Source organism: Engraulis encrasicolus, chromosome 12 (genome assembly GCF_034702125.1).
Source record: "Engraulis encrasicolus isolate BLACKSEA-1 chromosome 12, IST_EnEncr_1.0, whole genome shotgun sequence".
Classification (NCBI taxonomy): domain Eukaryota; kingdom Metazoa; phylum Chordata; class Actinopteri; order Clupeiformes; family Engraulidae; genus Engraulis; species Engraulis encrasicolus.
Window position 1 is genome coordinate 51,276,850 of NC_085868.1, and position 20,000 is coordinate 51,296,849.

The 20,000-nt window shown below is 44.9% G+C and overlaps 2 protein-coding genes and 1 long non-coding RNA gene across 4 annotated transcripts in view; all 3 read left to right on the top strand.

Moving 5' to 3' along the window:
- Positions 1-7,694, top strand: part of cops4 (COP9 constitutive photomorphogenic homolog subunit 4 (Arabidopsis)) — a 17,070-nt gene extending 9,376 nt beyond the window's left edge. The window contains exons 8-11 of one of the 2 annotated variants that reach the window (XM_063212423.1): positions 711-761; positions 2,728-2,843; positions 4,745-4,829; positions 6,636-7,694. In XM_063212423.1, coding sequence (XP_063068493.1) covers positions 711-761; positions 2,728-2,843; positions 4,745-4,829; positions 6,636-6,769 — 386 coding nt within the window. In that variant the 3' untranslated portion in view covers positions 6,770-7,694. The remainder of the gene's footprint in view (positions 1-710; positions 762-2,727; positions 2,844-4,744; positions 4,830-6,635) is intronic. The other variant, XM_063212424.1, reaches the window with a different exon arrangement.
- Positions 7,695-12,908: 5,214 nt separating this feature from the next.
- On the top strand, positions 12,909-15,486 carry LOC134459921 (uncharacterized). The gene is made up of 3 exons (XR_010036900.1): positions 12,909-13,338; positions 14,496-14,598; positions 15,016-15,486. It is a non-coding gene; the product is annotated as an uncharacterized LOC134459921 (long non-coding RNA).
- Positions 15,487-15,615: 129 nt separating this feature from the next.
- adamts6 (ADAM metallopeptidase with thrombospondin type 1 motif, 6) overlaps positions 15,616-20,000 on the top strand; it is a 161,417-nt gene continuing 157,032 nt past the window's right edge. The window contains exons 1-2 of the mRNA XM_063212425.1: positions 15,616-15,731; positions 17,756-18,186. Coding sequence (XP_063068495.1) covers positions 15,635-15,731; positions 17,756-18,186 — 528 coding nt within the window. The 5' untranslated portion in view covers positions 15,616-15,634. The remainder of the gene's footprint in view (positions 15,732-17,755; positions 18,187-20,000) is intronic.

Here is a 20,000-nt window from a genome sequence, read left to right on the forward strand (position 1 = left end):
AAGACCCGATCAGTCTATAATTTTAATGGATGGTGTATTCTAATATGGAGAGACACAATATCGAAAAGAATATCCAGAAAATAGCTTTGAAGAATATATATTAATTGATTTGTGTTCCCTTGAGGGAAATAAGTATTTGACACCTTTAGCCGAATAAGACAAAGTACTTTTCTAGCGCAGAGGTCAAATATTTCTTTTAGTTACTGACAATGTTTGTGGATATATTAGAAGGGATTTTGTCCACTTTTCCTTGCAGATCATCTCTTCAATCATTGACGTTTTATGGCTGTAGCTTGGCAAATAGGAGCTTCAGTTCCCTCCATAGGATTACTGTAGGGTTATTGTTTGGAGACTGTCTAGGCCACTTCATGAGCTTAATGTGCTTCTTCTTGAGCCACTCCTTCGTTGCTTTCGCTGTATTGTGTGTATTATTGTCATATTGGGAGACCCATCCATAACCCACCTTCAGTCTTGTGGTGGAGGGAAGGAGGTTGGCACTCAGCATTGTACGTTTACATGTCTCCCTCTATCCATTTGTTGACGTGTGAAGTTGTCATGTGTTTTTTGGCCAGACAAACAACCTCAAAACATAATGTTACCACGTTCATGCATGAGGTGTTCTTGAGATCATAGGCAGCATTTCTCTGCCACAAAGCACATTGAGTTGTGTTAATGCCAAACCGTTTGATTTTTGTTTCATGTGACTACAGAACCTCCCTATCATACCCTAAACCAGTCTGATGTTCAGTGGCAAACCTCAGGTGAGCCTGCACAGGTTCCTTCTGAGGCAGGGGCACCATGGAGTATGGAGTGTTGTAACATAGTATGGTCTAATCTAATGCATGTGGAGCACATCTAGCCAAACTTCAGGTAGTGCAAAACAAGGCCAATGCTCACAATATACCCGCATTACACATATGCACTCCTCTTTACACTGGCTAAAAGTTTAAGATAAATGTATGGTCTCTTTATTGACCTGAACATAGGCAATTTTAAATAATAAACCCCCTCTGAAACAATATAGCAGATTCTGTAAAATTTCTAACACCCATATTTATAATACAAGGTCTGCAACGATTGGAACATTTGTAGTACCCATGTCCTAACACTAATGCCCTACAGCGAACAGTGGGATACAGAGCAATCACTGGATGGAATAGTATGCCAACCACAAATAAATTACAAAGCAAGTTTTAAAAAAACAAGTTAAGATATTTTTGTAAAGAGATATTTTTAAGATGGTTGATGTTTATATTGTTAAATTGATATTTATTAGCAGGTTGTATTCAATTGTGTGATTTGAATGTCTTTTGTTTATATAGCCTACTCTAATATGTTATTGTATTGTTTTTTTTGTATTATCACAGATGTAATTTTTTAATACCTGATGAATTGATTTTATTGAAGAAAAGGAACCCAGGAAGAATAAAATGGGGATCCAACAAATAAACAATAAATAAACAATAAACCGTACATACACGCACTGCAGGATTCATCCTCGGTGGCATTAAGTGTTACCAATTGTTTTCTTAGTGATTGAGGTCCCGGCTGCTTTGAGATCATTGTCTAGCTCTTCCCATACTGATCTAAGGTGATTTCTCTCTGTTCTCCTGATCATTGAATCCCCACAAGGTCAAATCTGGCATGGAACCGCTAACAGGACTGATTGATGATCGATGGTCATTTTGTATTTCTTAACATTTGAAAGAACTGCGACAACAGTTTACCCCTTGACCCATTTTAGCCTGATGATTTGTATGCTATTTGACCTTTGGTGCCTGGAGACAAATAAATGCTGCATTCAGGCTCTTGAGATTTCAGTTTACTTTTAAAAAATGTGCGTATGTTAGAGCTGAATGAACACATTCTAATGCAAGATGAGGGTCTTGGGGTTTAAATGCAATCATGTTTCATGTTTTTATGTGCATCAGAGGCTGATATATTTAGGTGTTTAATGGGCTGAGGGCAACTCTCTCAACAAGGGCTTAGGCATTCAGCAGGCGTTTTGCAGGTGCTTTAGGCATCAATGGGTTAATATGCAGGATCCCATTACAATCTTGCCCCTGGCATCATTTGACAGCTCTTTGGTCTTTCACGTGTTGGTGAGTTTGGAGTCTTATTGATAGACTGATTCTTCTGATTCAATGTGGTTACTATTTACAGATGTATTCAATTCAGATAAAACGTTGATTGGGAACAGAACTCTTAATGGTTGGTAGGAGATCAAATACTTATTTCCCTCGATTAAATATAAATGAATTAATATATAGTATATTCTTCAGACTTAATTTCTGGATTTTCTTTTTGATATTCTGTCTCTCCATGGTAGAATACACGAATACACCATTCAAATTATAAACCAATCATGTCTTTGTTAGAAGGAAAACGAACAAAATAATCAAGGGATCAAATACTTATTAGTCTACCTGTACATAATGCATGTATTACATCTGTGGTGCATACCAGGTTTGTGCGAAATTCCGAACTGAATGAATTTTAATTCAAAGGAATGCCATAATACGAACACTAGGTGGTGGTTTCATTACCTTGAATTTCTTTGAATTTAAGCTACACCACCCATTGAGAGTACATAGAACACCACCACCTAGTGTTCATATTATGGCATTACTTTGAATTCAAATTCATTCAATTCGGAAATTCGTACAAGCCTGGTGCATACTAGGTTGAAATGAAGTGGCATGATGTCTTTTCCTTGCCCCCTGTCAGGCTCCAGCATCCTGGACCGAGCGGTGATCGAGCACAACCTGCTCTCGGCCAGCAAACTCTACAACAACATCACCTTCGAGGAGCTGGGAGCTCTGCTGGAGATCCCCCCTGCTAAAGTGAGATTCCAAAGTAATATCAATGATAAATGTCTGCAGCACTGTTGTTTAATGCTCCCAGTCGTTTGATGGTGCGACATTTCGTTGTACTTGAAGAAGCACTGCGGTTCGAAACGTTGTGCCATTCAACAGCTGGGAGCATTAACAGCAAGCTCTACAACAACATCACCTTTGAGGAGCTGGGAGCTCTGCTGGAGATTCCCCCCGCTAAAGTGAGATGTCATGCCTCCCACTAAACTTTAAAGTGATACTGTCCCATTTGTGGAAATAAGCTTATTTTACACCTCTCCTTGAGTTAAGTGATTGAGCGTTACCTTTCCCCTGTACTTCCTGCCGTTCTCTAAGTATGGTAGTGCAAATTTTACATCCGAGCTAGCAATTAACATTGTGTCCTATGAGACCAGCTGGCGGCTAACTGGTCTCATAGGACTCGATGTTAACTGCTAGCTTAGAGGTAAAATTTGCACTGCCATACTCAGAGAACGGTTGATACTGTCCCTTATTTCCAAAAATGGGACAGTATCACTTTAAGTCATATCCAAGTCAAACACAAGGCCTGGGGCCCGGATGTGGGGGCCCCACCAGATGGTTCAACCTGGCCTCAGATTCCACCCACTACAGTAATATTGAAGTTATCAACGAAGTAGTTTGCAATGCAATTTCCCATAAGCAATCAACTAAAATGCTAATTGGTCATCAATGACACTATTGAGAAACGGGTTCCTGAACTATTGCAGACGGTCAAAATACAAAAGAATCTGTCTGATGTTGGCTCGTTACTATTGACATATCTTCATTACTTGACATTGAATCGCAATTGAGACACTATCTAATAAGTAATTGCATTTGTAAGGTCTGAAGTGTCTGAACCAATGTCAACGCCAATGTCAAAATACTTTTTGTTTTGACTCGTACATTTTTCCAATCATTTTATGTTCATTGCTGTACATAACATACTAATTGAGACACTGATGTTGAGGGCAGTTTGCATTAGAGGACTTAAACAAGCGATATAACAAGCGATATAACAAGCGATATAACAAGCAATACAGCTCCAGGCCACTTTATTAGAATAGCATGAAAAAGTTTATTTATTTCCATAATTCCATCAATAATGTTAAACTGTCATGGATTGTAGATTCTAACTCACCAGAAATAAAACCCCATTCATTTTCAATGGGGTTTCATTTCTGGTGATTTAGAATTAAACTGGTGAGTTAGCGCCAAAACGTGGCATGGAAATCTACAGGGTATATTGAAGAGTGAAGTGTGGGACACCAGGTCAGCAAACAAGAACAGCTGACAGCAAAGCATCAAGGATATCTGGGCTTCCATAACTCCCATGCACTGTTTCTGCCATTGACTTCAATGTTAAACGCATCATGGCCGTTACTAAGACAGAGAGAGTCCTAACCAAGTATTGAACATTGCATGTTATGTAGAAAGTACCAAATTTCAACTGATTTAATGTGACCCGAATTTTGATGAAGAAAATTGTGATTTTATTACAATATTCTAATAATGCGAATTCCCCAATTCATGGGTTTTTTGAGCTGGAAGACCAAAATATGTAAAAATAAACAATTTAATGATTGGAATAGTTAAAAAACTGGGCCATGAATCTATAATCCATGACAGTTTAACATTATTGATGGAATTATGGAAATAAATCAACTTTTTCATGCTATTCTAATAAAGTGGCCTGGAGATGTATATGGGATTACCAAGGTCTGAAGTTCTGAAGGCGTGTTGGTGTTGAATGCTGTGCTGTGTGTTCCCCTGGCCTGTGTAGGTTGACAAGATCCGCATTACATTGCATAGTAATTGAGACACTAATAAGTACAGTAATGATGTGTAATATCAGTGTAAATGTAAATGTAAATGTGTGTTCCCCTGTGCAGGCTGAGAAGATCGCCTCCCAGATGATCACAGAGGGACGCATGAACGGCTTCATCGACCAAATAGACGGAATCGTCCACTTCGAAAGTGAGTAACCAGAGTCGGATAAATTAGAAGTAGAAGTACTCTTGCGTATGTGGTATGATATTACATGGTTTCAACTCTGTAATATCACATGAACGGCTTGATCGAACAAATAGACCGCATTATCCACTTCGAAAGTCAGTTTCTTAAAAGTGTTCTTGTACATAGTCACCAACCAGCTGAAGCCTTGCATATACACTTTCTGTTACATCTTAATTGTTTGTTTTTTTCAAAACCAGTATTATCTAAATAAATAAACATTTTATCATTAAACATGGATTTTAAATAATTTACAAAACTCATACTTAGTTACTGAACTTACCTTAATTTCCCCCCGGCGATCAATAAAGTTACTCTGTAGTCATTAAAACTGACCAGTTGATACGAGTTTCAATACTAATTTACTGTACCTATATTTTTAAAAAATAAATGAATAATTCATTAGTTTCTGGTGGAGATATCAGGTTTCTGTTGTACGTGTAAACAGAGTTTACTCATATTGTTTCTCAGCAAATACTGACCATGCGTTCCCTTCTCTTCCCTCTCCATCCTCTCCCTCCTCCATCCTCTCCATCTTACCCCTCCTCCCCTTTTCCTCTCCTCCTCCTCCTTCTCCTCCTCCTCTGCCTCCTCCTCCTCCTCCTCCTCTTTCTCCTTCTCCCCCTCCTCCTCCTCCTCCCCCTCTTCCTACTCCTCTTCTTCCTCCTCCTCCTCCTCCCCCTCTTCCTCCTCCTCGTCTTCCTCCTCATCTTCCCCCTCCGCTTCCTCCTCCTCCTCCTCTGCTTCTTCCTCTTCCTCCTCATCCTCTTCCTCCTCCTCCTCCACTTCTTCCTCCTCCCCCTCCTCCTCCTCATCTTCCTGCTCCTCCTCCCCATCCTCCTCTTCCTCCTCCTCCTCCTCTCCCCTCTCCTCCTCCTCGGCCTCCTCCTCGGCCTCCTCCTCTCCCTCCTCCACCCCCACCTCTTTCTCCTCCTCCTCCTCCTCTTTCTCCTCCTCCCCTTCTCCTCCTCCTCATCCCCATCTCCTCCTCCTCCTCCTCTTCCTCCTCTTCCTCCTCCTGCTCACCCTCCTCCTCTCCCTCCTCTTCCTCCTCCTCCTCCTCCCCATCTCCCTCCTCCACCCCACCTCTTTCTCTTCCTCCTCTTCCACCTCCTCCCCCTCTTCCTCCTCCTCCTCTTCTTCTTCCTCCTCTTCCTCCTCTCTTCTCCTCCTCCTCCTCCTCTTCTCCTCCTCCTCCTCCTCTTCCTCCTTCCCCTCTTCCTCCTCCTCCTCTTACTCCTCCTCCGCTTCCTCCTCTCCCCACCTCCCCCTCCCTCTCCTCCTCCTCCTCCTCTTCATCCTCCTCATCCTCCTCCTCCTCCTCTTCCCCCTCCCCCTCCCTCTCCTCCTCCTCCTCCTCCTCTTCATCATCCTCCTCTGCCTCCTCCTCCTACTCCACCTTCTCCTCATCTTCCTCCTCCTCCTCTGCCTCCTCCTCTCTCCTCTCCTCCTCCTCCTCTTCCTCTCCCTCCTCCTCTTTCTCCTCCTCCCCCCCTCCTCCTCCCCCCCCTTCCTCCCCCTCCCCCTCCCTCTCCTCCTACCTCTCCTCCTCCTCCTCCTCATCGTCCTCTTCCTCTTCATCCTCCTCCTCCTCCTCCTCATCCTCTTCATCCTCCTCCTCCTCTTCATCCTCCTCCTCCTCCTCCTCCTCCTCTCCTCTCCTCCTCTCCTCATCCTCCTCTTCCTTTTTGTCCTCTTCCTCCTCCACCTCCACCTCCTCCTCCTCTTCCTCCTCCTCCCCCTCCTCCTCCTCCTACACCTCTTCCTCAGCTCGTGAGCCGCTGCCTACGTGGGATAAGCAGATCCAGTCTCTCTGCTTCCAGGTCAACAACCTGCTGGAGAAGATCAGTCAGGTGGCCCCCGAGTGGGCAGCCGGAGCCATGGAGGCCCAGATGTCACAATAAACACGCACACACACACGCACACACACACACACACACACACACACACACACACACACACACACACACACACACACACACACACACACACACACACACACACACACACACACACACACACACACACACGTATATGTGTATATGCGCGCTCGGAAGGCCCAATAAGGTGGACTGTTGCATTTAAAGACATGAATACTGGCCCACACACACACACACACACACACACACACACACACACACACACACACACACGGGATGGAGAACCAAAAGGCATACGAGCCACAAGATTAATTGAAAACCATTTGGTGTAGAAAGGTTTAAACACCTTGTCTGTGACTCTGGGGATTAAACACCTTGTCCGTGACTCTGGGGTTTAAACAGCTTGTCCGTGACTCTGGGGATTAAACACCTTGTGTCCATGGCTCTGGGGACTTTACTGACCGCACAGAAGCACTGGAACGTTTATCAAAGGTGCTCGTTTGTCTTTTTTTGTGTTCTGTTTTCTGCAACAATGCCGTGTGAAGCGTTCCCAAGGTGCCCTGGTCCCTGTGTCCGCATTGTGGCGCTCAGCTCTTAGTCATCCGTTCTGGCAGAGGGAAAAATCGGTAACACTTAACTTGACGCCGGTGTCATATGCATGTCATTACATTGTCATAATGTTGTCATGACACAGTCTTAGATAAGTGATAAACATCATGTCCATGTCGTAAATGTTTTATGACTGTTGGCCTCAAAAGTGACATTTGGTTATGGCAAAGACAACTTGCCATAACCGAATGTCTCTCAAGGCCAACAGTCATTAAAATGTTTGACATGGACATAATGTTTATGACACGTGCATAACTGTGCCATGACACTATTATGTAAGGGTTAACGTTCGGCGAGAAGGTCGCTACCGTGGAATAGCAGCACGACAGAGAGAATCTTTAGACCCCGACGCGGAGCGGAGGGGTCTTGTTCTCTCTGAAGTGCTGCTATTCCACAAAGCGACCGACTCGCCGAAAGTTAACCCGCTTATTATATGGATATACTTAAATGATTCACACATGGCGGGGACATTTCTTTAGGCCTATAGTTTTTAATGTCAAAAGATTGTTGCTGCGCAAAACAAAACAGTGCCGTTGTGGTGGAACACCGCTAGGCAACAGCTAGGTAGCCAGGACAACAGGTGTTGTCTATCACAGCAGCTGATTAGAGTCTTGTTGAAAAGTCGCTTTAGCAGTGAAAAGTCTTGTTGCCATTGACAGCGGTCTGTTATAGACCAACCCGTCCGTTATCGAAAAATAACAGACGTGCGAACGTTGGGGAGCCCCGTTGAAATGAATGGAGCATTCGACCGATGACGTCACAACCATATAATAAGACACTGTAATGACATGCATATGACACCGGCGTCAAGTAAAGTGTTACAGAAAAATCTCTTAAATGTCAAACTTTTAGTTCCCCCTAGATACCCACTGCATTGCCTCAAAAGTTTTGGAAATCAGAGGGGTATACTAAGAAGATGGCTTGGGAGTAATCCAGGTTAAAGGGATATGCCACTATTTTGGGGCTTAATACAGTTAAAATCGTTGGCCAGGGTTTATAAAGGTGGTAAAATGTCTTATTTTTCATGTAAGCCGTTGTCTTGCTTTAAGACAAGTTAAAAGAGGGAATATGTCACTAAGCTAGTGAAAGTCAATGGATCCGTGTAGCATGCTACAATGCTACACGGATCCATTGACTTTCACTAGCTTAGCGACACATTCCCTCTTTTAACTTGTCTTAAAGCAAGACAACGGCTTACATGAAAAATAAGACACTTTACCACCTTTATAAACCCCAGCCAACAATTTTAACTGTAGTAAGCCTCAAAATAGTGGCATACCCCTTTAAGTTAAAGAGGTAAATCATCTAATAGAAGGACATGAGGACTCCTGGCTCTTCTTATTTTTTGCTCTTACCTTATAGTCTGGTTTACTCCTGAACCAGCTTCCTAGTATAGGCCCCTGGTGATGTGTGTCAAGTACGTCTGCTGCACTTGAGAAAGATTCTTGTCTTAGTCTTGGAACAACTGGCATTAGTTGTCCAAGGTGTGTTGATCAGATTCCATTGATGGTTGTTGTAAAAAGAAAATGTGAGAAGGAAAATAGAAGGTGAATAAAACTGTTTGCAAGAAGTGCATTTGGTCTCTCTGTTCTTTTATCTACAATGATGATAAAAATGAAGAATTGGAAATTAGAATGTCATTATGAGTGTAGTCTTCATTGATGTACATAAATGGCTGGCCTAGGAGTATACACAACTGCCCAGGAAGTTTGATCATTACTGGTAACTATGTGATGCTTTTACATGACACCTCATAGCAAATTCACACAAACTGTGAAGCCGTTTACACTTGTAGATATGTTTCAAGATCATCAGGTTTGGCCTTATGTTCAAGCAGACTTTTAGAAATCTCATTTCAAAGCTGCTCTTTTAAAAATCTATATCCTTCACCTGTCACTATGGAGTTTTCATTTTTAATCCACGTGTGTGTTATAGGCTGCGTAAAAGGATACTTAATTGTTTTTTTTTTGTTTTTTTTAAATATCATCTTACGTGTAACCAGCACCTAAACTCATGTACAGGTACTTCAACTTCTAAAATTACTGCAACTGCGGGAGTAGGTCTAATGCATCTTTGTTGTTAAGAAAGATTAAACGTTTCCTTTGTAACCAACACTGAATGATCAGTATGGTTTAATTAGGCTATCGTTTTATACATTTCTTGATGTAAGAAAGAGAAAAATGAATATGATCTTCAGGTATGAGCCAAATACATACAGGACCAAAAATATAGCCTACACACTCCAGATCATTGAAGAGCAGATGTTTCTTTATAAAAAAAATAAAATAAAAAAAAAACATGTCATTTTCAACGTTTAAACCTATATCATATAGGCCTATCTTAGACATTGTCATTGTGTGATATATGAACTTTATTACAGGCTCTAGACCCAATAGGCAGACACACAACATGGTATACATAAAAAAACAAAAGATACAGTGGCTTCAAATTTTGAATCAAAAAGTCTACACACCCCTCATCAAATGTCAGGTTTTTGTGATGTAAAAAATGACAGAAAGACAAATAAATTCACAGCTTTTTCCACCTTCAATCTAAACTATAAAGCTGTACAATGCAATTGAGACACAAGCATAAAGCTTTAAAGGGAAACAATAGATAAAACACTTTAAATTAACATTGCTGCATAAATATACACACCATTAAAATAATACTTAGTTGCAGCACCTTTTATTTGGCTTTCATTACAGCACAAAATATTTTGTTGGTAAGATTCTATCAACATGCATGGCAATACGTGTATTCGTTCACCCCTCTTTGCAAAAGCCCTCCAAATCAGACAGATTGCGAGTGCATCTCCTATACTGTACAAAGTCCAAGATCACCCAACTGATGTTCAATGGGATACAGGTCTGAACTCTGTGGGCCATTCCAAAACCTCAATCTTATTCTGGTGAAGATATTGTTTTGTAGATTAAGGCGTGTGCTTGGAGAAATTATCATTCTGAAAGATTAGTTCCTCTGCATCTTCACCTTTCTACCAGGGGGCCAAAGGTTTTGTGCCACTACCACGGTCCCTGTGGACATGTTGATAATTCCCTCCTCCCTAATGAAGGCCCCTAACAGCTGAAGAAAAACAGCACAAAAGAACAATGCTGTCACCACCATACTTCACGTTAGGTATGGTGTCATTGGGGTGATGTTTTGTGCCAAACATACCCTTTGGAATTATGACCAATGTTCAATCTTGGTGGAGTATTTTTGCAAAAAATACTTCAGTAATCTCCCAAATGCCTGTGGGAAGATGTGTTATGGTCAGGTGAAACCAAGGTTGAACATTTTGGACATAATTCCAAAAGGTAGGTTTGGCACAAAAACAACACTACATTGCCAAGGTAACACCATGCGTAAAGTAAAGCATGGTGGTGGCAGCATCATGCTATGTGACTGTTGTTCTTCAGCTGTAACTGGGGCTTAAGTCGGGCAGGCAGGAATTATGAACAGTTCCACTGGAGCCATTAGCACAAAACCTTCTCCCCCGTGTTAGAAAGGTGATGATGTGGATGAACTTAATCATTCAGAACAACAATTGCCTTAGACACATGCCAAAAATGAAACAAAAAATGCCTTCATTAGAATAAGATTGAGGTTTTGAAATGGCCCAGACAGAGTTCAGACCTGTATGACACGGAACATCTGTTGGGCGATCTGAGAAGGACTGCGCAGATGAGATGCATGTGCAATCTGTCAGATTTGGAGCCTCTGCAAAGATAAGTGGACAAATATTGCCACATCAACGTTTGCCATGCTGATTGACTCCTACCCAATGAAGAACGAGTACTGTAAAAGAAGCCAAAGGTGCTGCAACAAGGTATCAGTTTAAGGGTGTGCATACTGTATTTATGCAACCATGTTAATTGAAGTTTTTTTTATTTTCTATTCTTTCCCTTTAAAGCTTTGAGTTTGTTTTTCAATTGCATTGTGCAGGATAATAGTTAAGATTTAAGTGGGAAAAGTTGTGAAATTATTTGTCTTCCTGTCATGTTTTTTACGGAACAAAAACCTGGCATTTGAACAGGGGTGTGTTGACTTTTCGGGGGCACTACGCAGAAAAAGTGGTGTTACCACCCACTTCTCAAAACTGACATTCATTCTGCTCCACAGCACTGACAATGCAATCAAATTGCACACAATTATCTTGGAATATCAATCTGTGCCTTCTCTATCATCTTTCAGGTCACAGCCGTCAGTTATCATTCTGAGAATGATGGCAAAAATATTAAAGAGACACCAGTATTGTATATTACAATTTGACAATTACACAGAGGTGTCAAAAGTAAAAGTAAATTTGTGGTGTAATTACAGCACATGGCCTTACATAACTGTTACACCATTTACTCCATTGCACCTTATGAGAGACCGTGTTGTAGCCTACTGAAAAACAGAAAACCTAACAAGGACCCACCACAAACTTGATCCAAGTTCAGAGTTAGCTGATCATAACACAAGTGTCCTCCACGGGTCTGCTGTACTAGGGCAAGTTAGGCCAGTGCTTGAAGTGGACAAATAGAAGTGCAGGAACCCTAACTTATCATCCAAACAGAAGTGAAGGAACCCTCGCCACTTATAAAATGTGGCGCACAAGATTAGTGCAGGAACTCTGATGATGAAAATTAAGAGGTGGGGGAACTGAGTTCCCTGAGTCCCCCCCCCACTTCAAGCCTGAGTTAGGCTACTAGTGTTGGATTTTGTTTTCCTTTTTACTTTTGACACCTTTAAAATTACACGATTTAAAAAAAATCTACTTTAGATATAGATTGGAAGTGTGAATACGTTTTTTGTGGGACGCAAACTCTAGATACTCACCAGCAAGGCTTTAACACCAGGTGTCGCCTCTTACTCACGGTTGGAAAGCAGCGTTTCAACTCTCGGGGACTTCAGACAAATGCCGAGTCATAGCCTGTTGATGTAACGTCATGTAGCCTGTAATTTTGTGATGATAAGTGAATTACCACCCAAGCTTTCTGCAGATATGCTTGGACTTGTGCAGGTGCAATTGTTGGCGCTGATATCAAAACTTATTTGCAAGTTATTGTTTTTTTTTCTTAAATTAACATCATCTGTAGACTGCCTAATTAATATGTCAAGGTTTGCTCTTTTGAGCCACAAAACGCCCCCCCCCCCCCAATTAAAGACGGGAGCCTTTAAAAGACATGAAAGGAAAGTATTTGTGAATTTTTAAGACCAACAACACCATCATCATTCATCATTTATTTTTATAATGTCACCGCATTCTAAAAAGGGGGGGCAGGTGAGACATACTTATTCATCATTTTTGAGGTGGGTTGTGCTTTTAATTATTAGATAAAAGGTCAGAGATGCAGGGATGCAGGGATGTCTGTCTGACAGCGCGTACCAAGTCTGGCGCGTACCCCAAAGTGCGCACCCCACCCGCAACCCCCAAACGTCACGTGACCTGACATGCGCACTGATCAGCACATCTGTAGTCTACTGACGTCAGGTCGAACCTCCCAGTGAGATGCTGCCGATTTGAAGCGGCTCGCTCTGCTCTTCTTGGCTTGAGGCCGGCGACCTATTAAAGAGGCTACTTCAGCTCGACTGGCTGCCCTGCTGCATGCAAAGCTCCACTGTGTATCTGTGCTAGTCTATCGCACACGTAAAGAACGGCCAACGAATTTGCGCCAGCAAGTAAACCAAGCAGACACCTGGATTTTGCCGCACATTGATAGCGGTGTGCATGCGAATAAAATGTTTTCTTCGCTTCATTTGGAGCTGTTAATTGACGGATAATCGAAGTGCCAGCAGGACTGTTGATACTGGAGCACATCGGTACTTCTTTGAAGGACAGTCGCCGTATTTCTGAGCAGCAAAGTCAGATGATGGCTTAAGCGGAGAGGAGTGGGACAGGAGAAGGATCTGAACTGCGCTGGGATTGGAACTTCAGTGCGGAAGAAGTCCATTGTCTCTGTCCTCTTGTCTGCGTGTCTGGGACAATGAAGATGACGGTAACTAAATATTGGTACAGTTTATCTGCACGCCGCTGCGGCTTGCATTTGTGTAGTTTGTCTGTGTCTAAACTATGGGACCGTATTGGTGCAGATGCACCCTTGTGTGTAGGATAGTTGTCAACTTAGACGTCCGCTGCTGAAACCAAGTGTTCAGTAGTTATTTGCACCATCTATCCTGCTTGATACAAAGTTTGGCACTCAACTTAAGTTTGCCTCTTCAGATCGGCGGTTGTGCCAAACTAGATAAGCCATCATTTCGGAATGCGTAGCCTATAGTTAGTGTGTAAATGACACCTATTTCTGTTGACCTTTGCGTAAAAGTAAAAGACAACACGGTGACCAGACGTGAATTTTTTTGATGAAGCCAGAAACTCAGACAGGGCTTGGATATGTGCCAAAAGTCAGTGTCGGAGAGTGCATCAGGAGAGAATGGGATCTGTAGATGACAAGCCATTATTTTGTGCTGTCTCAATCGTGATTTAAAGCTACTGACACCAAACGCTTACTGTTTATCCCATGGAAGTTAGTGAAACCATTGCCAACCGTAACAAATAGTCCTTGACATTCTTTAGCGAGGAACAGAAGAGGGGAAACGATGAGGGGGGAAATGGTCTGGCCACAACTCAGTGTGTTGGGGTGCTTTTCGAGTTGTCCCACTCAGATCCACATTTCATCGATGGACTGTAGCCTAGAAGGCTGGAACAGTCGTGCAGAGTCTTCAAACGAAGTGCAGGCTACTCTCTCCAGCCTGTTGAGTAGGACTGGACTGGTGCTTGATCCAATGCGTTGCCAGTAGTCTGGGTCAGCCACGCTTGAGCCAAGTTCTGCTGTCTGCGTCTACAAGAAACGCAAGCGCTTCCACCAATCCCCATCAACATTCAGGCTCATTCTGTATTTTCGGTCGTAAGAAATGTAGCCTACACATAGAGATGCACTACATTGTTGCTTTGCAGATAACCAAAGGCAAGGCTATCCATCTGTATCATTTGTTTTTTTGTTACATTTTATGCTGGTAATGTGCGCGCGGTTGCCCGAGACACGCCACGATTTGTGCATGCCTGGACGTCTTCAGTCCGCTGTTTTTCACCTGTTCTTACACGTGTATTACAGTTTGAACATACTCAGATGTGTTTTTATTCGTTTTCTCGTGAAAGGTCAGCATGAACTTGTCCTTCAAATTGTGCGCATCGCCAACATGGAGCTGAAGACTGAGAGTGCCATTCGCTTTTGATGAGAGAAGAAGTGGGGCATCCGGAGGTGGGTACAGCAGAGCTCTGCTGATGCGTGATGCCAAGTAGTGTAATTAATTGTGGAACCAGTAGAGAAAGGCAATGTGCCTTTGGACTCACTCACATGCACTGTCAGCCACGACTTTCTCTTCGTCATACATGTTACATTGAGACATATCAGTAGAAAGGCTTTTGAAGAACATGTCAAAGACTAAGTCTGTTAACCTTTGTTTAATACCTTTGTTGTCATGAGAAGACATAACGGACTTAGAACACCCATGCAATCTATAAAATAAAAAACGTTTTGCTGTGTTATATTTAAGGCTTTTTAGATGTTTGTCCAACCCCGAGAGCCTCCTCTGCTGCGTCTCCTCTTCTATGTTATGAACCTGCTGGTAATGCCCCCTTCCTCCCTCCCTCTCTGTCTGTCCTCCCCACCCACCAGCCCGGCAGATGGATAGCCCAAGACCAACTCCCTGTGTAGATCTGCTGTTGTGGAATTACTTGAAGTAGTAAAAACAAGAAGTCAGTGCCGCCCGCCCCCTGGCCCCCTCGCCCGCCTGTGCCGTGCGGAGGGAAGAACGTTGTTGTCATCTTGTCCTCTCCCATCATGGCTTCCACGTGTGCTGGGGCTCCCCTGGTGCCGATCTGGAGACGCCTGCCCCCCGTCTGAGGAGGACGCCCGCTCGAGGGACACGACACACAGCGCCGCGGTGGTGCGAGTAACAGACCGTTCCCCCACTCCCATCCCCGTTCCCATTCCCATCCCCATCCCCAGCCCAGCCCAGCTCCAGGGCCAGCCCAGCCCCAGCCCAGCCCAGCCCCAGGCCCAGGACAGACCAGATCAGCCCAGCCCAACGTCCCCCTCAGAGGCATGGCTGTGTTATGGTGCAGCAGTGGACTGACCAGATACCTGTAGCCCAACGGTAGCCTCCCCCCCCCCCCACCCCCACCAACCCTCCCCCCTCCCTAATCCCGCCAACTAACACCCACACCACCCGCCCCCTCCCCTCCCTCCCTCCCTCCCCCGCAAAGACCCATGTCAGACGTTCCCCCTCTAAATTATGGAAATTTTGTGGAAGACGCTGACTTGGATATTGAGCCTAGCAATGGCCGCTTCGGAATCTCACAACTACCACACGCTCTCCCATAATTCTCAAGGTAAGAGGACACCGTACGCTGCAGACATCTGTTTTAACCTCTCCTGCTGGTAGTTTAGTTTCTCCTCTCCTGCATGTTGCTCTTATCTGTCTTATCTGTCTTGAATCTTGAATCATTTGACACTCTAAAGTGGCACCTGTTGAGTCAGAGACAGGTAGTGCTTAAGCACAGTGCCTGAGGTGAGGTGCGCATGCTTAACATGCCTTTGAATCTCAGGGCTTCCCGCAGACATTTCCTTAGTCAAGGTGGTGGTGGTGGGGCGGGGGGGTTAGCCTGTACCAATGACACGCGCCCATCATCGCGGGAAATGCTATGTTATGCATTTTCCTATGACATATCCTATAGAAACTCCTAAAAGTATACTTTTAGGATGAAGGAACTGTAGAAATTACATTGACAACACAACATCTATTGTTTTCAGGGAACATAGTCAAGTTGGTAGGTCTGGGGAAAACCCTGTTCCTAACTGTTGCTAATAATATGCCTGTGGAGATTCTCATTTGACCAGCTTATGTTATCCATGTTTTTAAATGGTTAATTATGCAACTCATATTGCTTAAACACGTCATTATTCCACAAGTCATATTGCTAGTTTGGCATGCTGTAATTGATCATAATTGAAATGTGTTGGCAATTCATCCAGCCGTACTCAAGCTGTTGTTGGGGCTTTTCTTGTTGTGCTACTGTGACATCATGGAACAATTCCACCACCTCACTTGTCCTTCACCACTGCGCCACCTGCATCTCTCTCTCTCTCTCTCTCTCCCCCTCTTTTCTCCTCCACACTTCTCTCCTCTCCTCTCCTCTCCTCTCCTCCCGTCTCCTCTCCTCCCCTCTCTCCTCTTTCCTCTCTCCTCTTCTCGCCTCTCCTCTCCTCCCCTCTCTTCTCTTCTCTTCTCTTCTCTTCTCTTCTCTTCTCTTCTCTTCTCTTCTCTTCTCTTCTCTTTTCTTCATCCTCCTCCAAACCCCTCTCCTCTCCTCCCCTCCCCTCTGCTCCTCTCCTCTCCCCTCCTCTCCCTTCCACCTCCCCTCCCCTCTCCTCTCCTCTCCTCTCCTCTCCTCTCCTCTCTTCCTCTTTCCTCTTCATCTCCTCTTCTCTCCTCTCCTCTCCTTTCCTCCTCTCCTCCCCTCTCCTCTCCTCTCCTCTCCTCTCCTCTCCTCTCATCTCCTCTGCCGCCTGTCATCTCCTCTCCTCTCCTCTCCTCTCTTCTCTTCTCTTCACCTCTCCTCTCCTCTCATCTCCTCTCCTCTCCTCTCTTCTCCCCTCTTCTCCTCCCCTCCTCTCCTTCTCTCCTCCTCTCCACTCCTCTCCTTTCCTCCTCTCCTCTCATCCTATCTTCTCCTCTCTTCTCCCCTCATCTCCTGTCCTCTCCTCTCATCTCCTCTCCTCTCATCTCTTCTCCTCTCCTCTCCTCTCCTCTCCTCTCCTGCTCTGCTCTCCTCTCCTGCCCTCTCCTGCTCTGCTCTCCTCTCCTCTCCTCCCCCCCCCTCTCCTCTCCTCTCCTCTCCTCTCCGCTCCTCTCCCTTCCTCATTTCCTCATTTCCTCTCCTCTCCTCTCCTCTCCTCTCCTCTCCGCTCCTCTCTCTTCTCCTCTCCTCTCCTCCCCTCTCTCCTCTCCTCTCCTCTCCTCTCCTCTCCTCTCCTCTCCTCTCCTCATCTCCTCTCCTCTTCCTCTCCTGTCATCTCCTCTCCTCTCCTCCCTTTTCCTCCTCTCCTCTCCTCTCCTCTCCTCTCCCCTCTCCTCTCTACTCCTCTCCTCTCCTCCTCCTCTCCTCTTCTCCTCTCCTCTGCTCTCCTCCCCCCTCTCCTCCTCTCCTCTCCTCTCCTCTCCTCATCTCTTCCTCTCCTCTCTTCTCCTCTCCTCATCTCTCCTCTCCTCTCCTCTCCTCTCCTCTCCCCTCCACTCCCCTCCCCTTCACTCCCCTTCACTCTCCTCCTCTCCTCTCCTCTCCTCTCCTCTCCTCTCCTCTCCTCTCCTCTCCTCTCCTCTCCTCTCCTCTCTCCTCTCCCCTCCCCTCCTCAGAGGAGTTCCTGTCTCGGCTGGATCACTACCAGCTGACGGTCCCGGTGCGCGTCAGCGAGAGCGGCGAGTTCCTCAGCTACACTGTGAAGCAGCACCGGCCCGGGCGCCGGAGACGTGGCACAACGGAACCCTCCGCCGCCGCCACCACCACCACCACCACCACCACCACCACCAGTTCCGCAGCGGAACACAGCGCCGCCGGTGGCTCGGAACACGCCAATGTCTACTACCGGCTGGCGGCGTACGGCAAGCACTTTCACCTGAACCTGACTCTGAACCCCCACCTGGTGTCGCGGGACTTCACGGTGGAGTACTGGGGCCGCGACGGGCAGGAGTGGCGGCATGCGGCCGTGGAGAACTGCCACTACACGGGGCACCTACGGGACCAGTACAGCACCACCAGGGTGGCACTCAGCAACTGCAGGGGCCTGGTGAGTACCCACTACCCACATGGCACTCAGCAACTGCAGGGGACTGGTGAGTACCCACTACCCACATGGCACTCAGCAACTGCAGGGGACTGGTGAGTACCCACTACCCACATGGCACTCAGCAACTGCAGGGGACTGGTGAGTACCCACTACCCACATGGCACTCAGCAACTGCAGGGGACTGGTGAGTACCCACTACCCACATGGCACTCAGCAACTACAGGGGCCTGGTGAGTACCCAGCAGGGCTCTAAATTAACATTTTTCATCACCAGCCATAATCATAGGTGGTAATCTTACTAGCAAAAGAAATACTGAGTGACTAATGGGACAAAGTGGCTAGTAAGATGGTATTTTCTACCAGCCAAACTGGCTAGTTGGCTGGTGTTAATTTAGAGCCATGGTACCCAGACTACCCACATGACACTCAGCAACTGCAGGGGACTGGTGAGTACCCAGACTACTAGGGCTGTAACAATATTGTATCGAACCGAGAAATCGTGATACACAGAGTCACGGTACCGTATCGTGATACAAAGAGGCAGTATCGTGATACGCCTTTTCAAAGTTTTGTCACCCATCAGTCCAGAAAACAACCACATGATATGAAGTGATAGTGCTTCCAAGCTTCAAATCATCATCATTATTAGATTTAAACGGTTCAAAATTATTAGTAGCCTTTTGTAACCTATTTTACCTGTAAACTATCAAAGTTTTTAGACTATCAGAATTTTATTTTATAATGTTAGCAAATGTGAAATCGTGGGGTGTATCAAATCGTAGGGTATAAATCGTGGTACGAACCGAATAGTCAGTTGAGTGTATCGTTACAGCCCTACAGACTACCCACATGACACTCAGCAACTGCAGGGGACTGGTGAGAACCCAGGTGCCCTGGGAATGGGCAGATAATGGAGTAGCCCCTTAATGCACGCTGTACCTCCAGTGGCACGCTGTAACAGCCATTGTAATGTAACTACCATAGCACTACAATACTATGACACAACACAGGCCCTTTAGTGCTGCACCACAACTTGGTCATTACCATACTGGTAACAACGAATTCATAAAGCTGTGTCTTAAGGGGTTAACCCTGTGTGTTATCACTCCACAATGGTAATGTCGTCAGGTTATGTGGGTTGTATGTAATCGATGTATGCATTAGGGCTGTAACGATGCACAACTGCAGGGGGCTGGTGAGTACCCACCACCCGCATGCCCTGGGAATGGGCAGAGAATGGATTAACCCTTTACTGTAAAGGTGCACTGTGTAGGATGGTGGCCAGAGTCGGTATTGCAACTATGTTGGCCTTTGGAACTCTGCTGTCTACTGCCAAATTAGATCTAGATTTAGGTGTCTGGAACAAAATAAAATTGTTAGACTTGATGTAACAGACATAATGAACGTAATCCATCTGCGGTGGATTTCTCGAAACCAAAGCTTAACTTACTACATTAGCTACTTTGTTGTTTTCAATGCAATTTCCCATTGGCAACTACCAAAGTTGCTAACAGGCTAACAACTTCTCTTTTGAGAAATGCACCCCTGTGCTCTGGGAATGGTCAAGGCTACCGATGCTGCTGTGGTTGGGAATGGGTTGGGTTCATTTGCATGCAGACAGGCTGAACTGAGGGATGTGCCATTCATTCAAAAACGAATGGAACAGGAAATCGAAAGTGGTTAAACATATGACTTCTAATCGTTGGTCATTGCAATTTACTGTTGTATTAGTTTTATGAATGTTTTACTTTATATTTTGTGCGATGCTCATGTCTCGTGTGCTTTTGCTTGAAAGCTCACTCCCATGTCATCCA